Source organism: Mandrillus leucophaeus, unplaced genomic scaffold (assembly GCF_000951045.1).
Source record: "Mandrillus leucophaeus isolate KB7577 unplaced genomic scaffold, Mleu.le_1.0 Scaffold228, whole genome shotgun sequence".
Taxonomy (NCBI): domain Eukaryota; kingdom Metazoa; phylum Chordata; class Mammalia; order Primates; family Cercopithecidae; genus Mandrillus; species Mandrillus leucophaeus.
In genome coordinates this window covers 295,091-296,768 of record NW_012102343.1, presented here as the reverse complement: position 1 = coordinate 296,768, position 1,678 = coordinate 295,091, and the positions used below count along the sequence as shown (strand labels likewise).

Here is a 1,678-nt window from a genome sequence, read left to right as displayed (position 1 = left end):
AGCCTGGGCAACATAGTGAGACCTCGTCTCTACAAAAAAATACAAAAATCAGCCGAATGGTGGCGCATGCCTGCAGTCCCAGCTATTTGGGAGGCAGAGGCAGGAGAATCAATTGAGCCAGGGAGGTTGAGGCTACAGTGAGCTGTGATCGTGCCACTGCACTACAGCCTGGGCACAGAAGAAGACCCTGTCTCGAAAAATAAATAAAAATGACTCTTCCACTCAGTATTCAAAAGACAAACTGCTCAATTAAAAACCGGGCAAAGGGTCTGAATAGGCATTTTTCCAAAGAAGACACAAATGACCAAAAAACATGTGAAAGGATATTCAACATCATTAATCATTAGGGAAATACAAATCAAAACCTGATGATCCCACTTACTTACACCCACTACAATGTCTATAAACAAAAAGACAATGACAAGTACTGTCCAGGATCTGGAGAAACTGGAACTCTCATATATAAATAACCCTGGGAAGGCCTGCTTTCCCATGAGTAGAACAGACTCAGAACGCCCCTCCCACTTTTGACCCTACTGGGCCCTGAAGGACCACACGCATTCCAGCCTGCCCTGGGGTTCCTCTAGGAGGGCAGGGGAGAAACTGTCTTTGGACAAGTCGTGCTAGGGCTCTCACGGCTTTCATCGTGCCTCCGCGGCCCAGTGTCCCGCCACTAGTAGCCTGGAGAGGAGCTTACCCAAGGCACAGGCCATTGCAGCGCCCACCAGGCCTCCACCCGACACCACCACGTCATACACGGTGTCTGTTGAGGCGCCGGACCACCTGCGGCAGGACACCAGCGGGCTGCTGTAGGTAGCTGCACCCACAGCCCCGCATCGGCTCACCAGCCGGGCGGCCATGGTGCAGACCTGCGCCGTCGCACTCAGGCCTCCGGCAGGCCCAACTAGGAAGTGCTTCCGGAGCAGAGCACTCCAATCCCGTCCCGCTTCAGCAGCGCCCTCAGAACCGGAAATAAAATGCGCGAAGAGAATAGGCCAATCGGAAAACGAACTTTGCCTCCTCGGGCGGGATGGATCGGAGGCTGCCCTGGAAGCCAATCAGACGCCAAAGCTAGAAAGGGGTGGACCCTGGCTCCGCACAGCTAGCGCTGCCGCCGCTGCTGCACCTATCGCTGTCACAGCCGCTGCTGCCTCTGTCCAGCCGAAATGACCGTGGAGAGGCCTGAGGGAGCCCCGGGAGGCGCGGAGGGGAGCCGTCAGGTGAGGAGAGAAAGAGAAGGGAGGAAGCGGGACTGCCCCCGGGAAAGGAATCCCAGAGAGGAAACTGTTTGGCGTTGCCTTGGAAACAGACAGCAGGGGCGTGTCACGGAGGGGCGTGGGGTTAAAATGAGCGTTTAGGGACCAGGAGGCGGATTCTGATTTGCAGACCTGAACCTCTCGGACTTTATACGAGGCTCCTTAGAGGCAATGTCACATAAGTTTTCGCTTATCCTGTTAGTACTCTATGACCAATTGCCGTCCGTTTTTTGTAGAAGAGAAAACTAAGGCACAAAAAGATTAAGAAAATTGCCCCCCACATTTGACCGAGGTGGTGGCTCACGCCTGTAATCCCAACACATTGGGAGGCAGAGGCGGGTGGATCACCTGAGGTCAGGAGTTCGAGACCAGTCTGGCCAACATGGTGAAACCCCGTCTCTACTAAAAATTAAAAAAAAAAA

General features: G+C 53.8%; 2 protein-coding genes across 2 annotated transcripts in view; one reads left to right on the top strand and one right to left on the bottom strand.

Moving 5' to 3' along the window:
• The window catches only part of COQ6 (coenzyme Q6 monooxygenase), a 12,919-nt gene extending 11,954 nt beyond the window's left edge, over positions 1 to 965 (bottom strand). Inside the window, exon 1 of the mRNA XM_011981507.1 lies at positions 698 to 965. Within this exon, the coding sequence (XP_011836897.1) occupies positions 698 to 860 (163 nt within the window). The 5' untranslated portion in view covers positions 861 to 965. The remainder of the gene's footprint in view (positions 1 to 697) is intronic.
• Positions 966 to 977: 12 nt separating this feature from the next.
• FAM161B (family with sequence similarity 161, member B) overlaps positions 978 to 1,678 on the top strand; it is a 19,059-nt gene continuing 18,358 nt past the window's right edge. Inside the window, 1 exon segment of the mRNA XM_011981509.1 lies at positions 978 to 1,220. Within this exon segment, the coding sequence (XP_011836899.1) occupies positions 978 to 1,220 (243 nt within the window).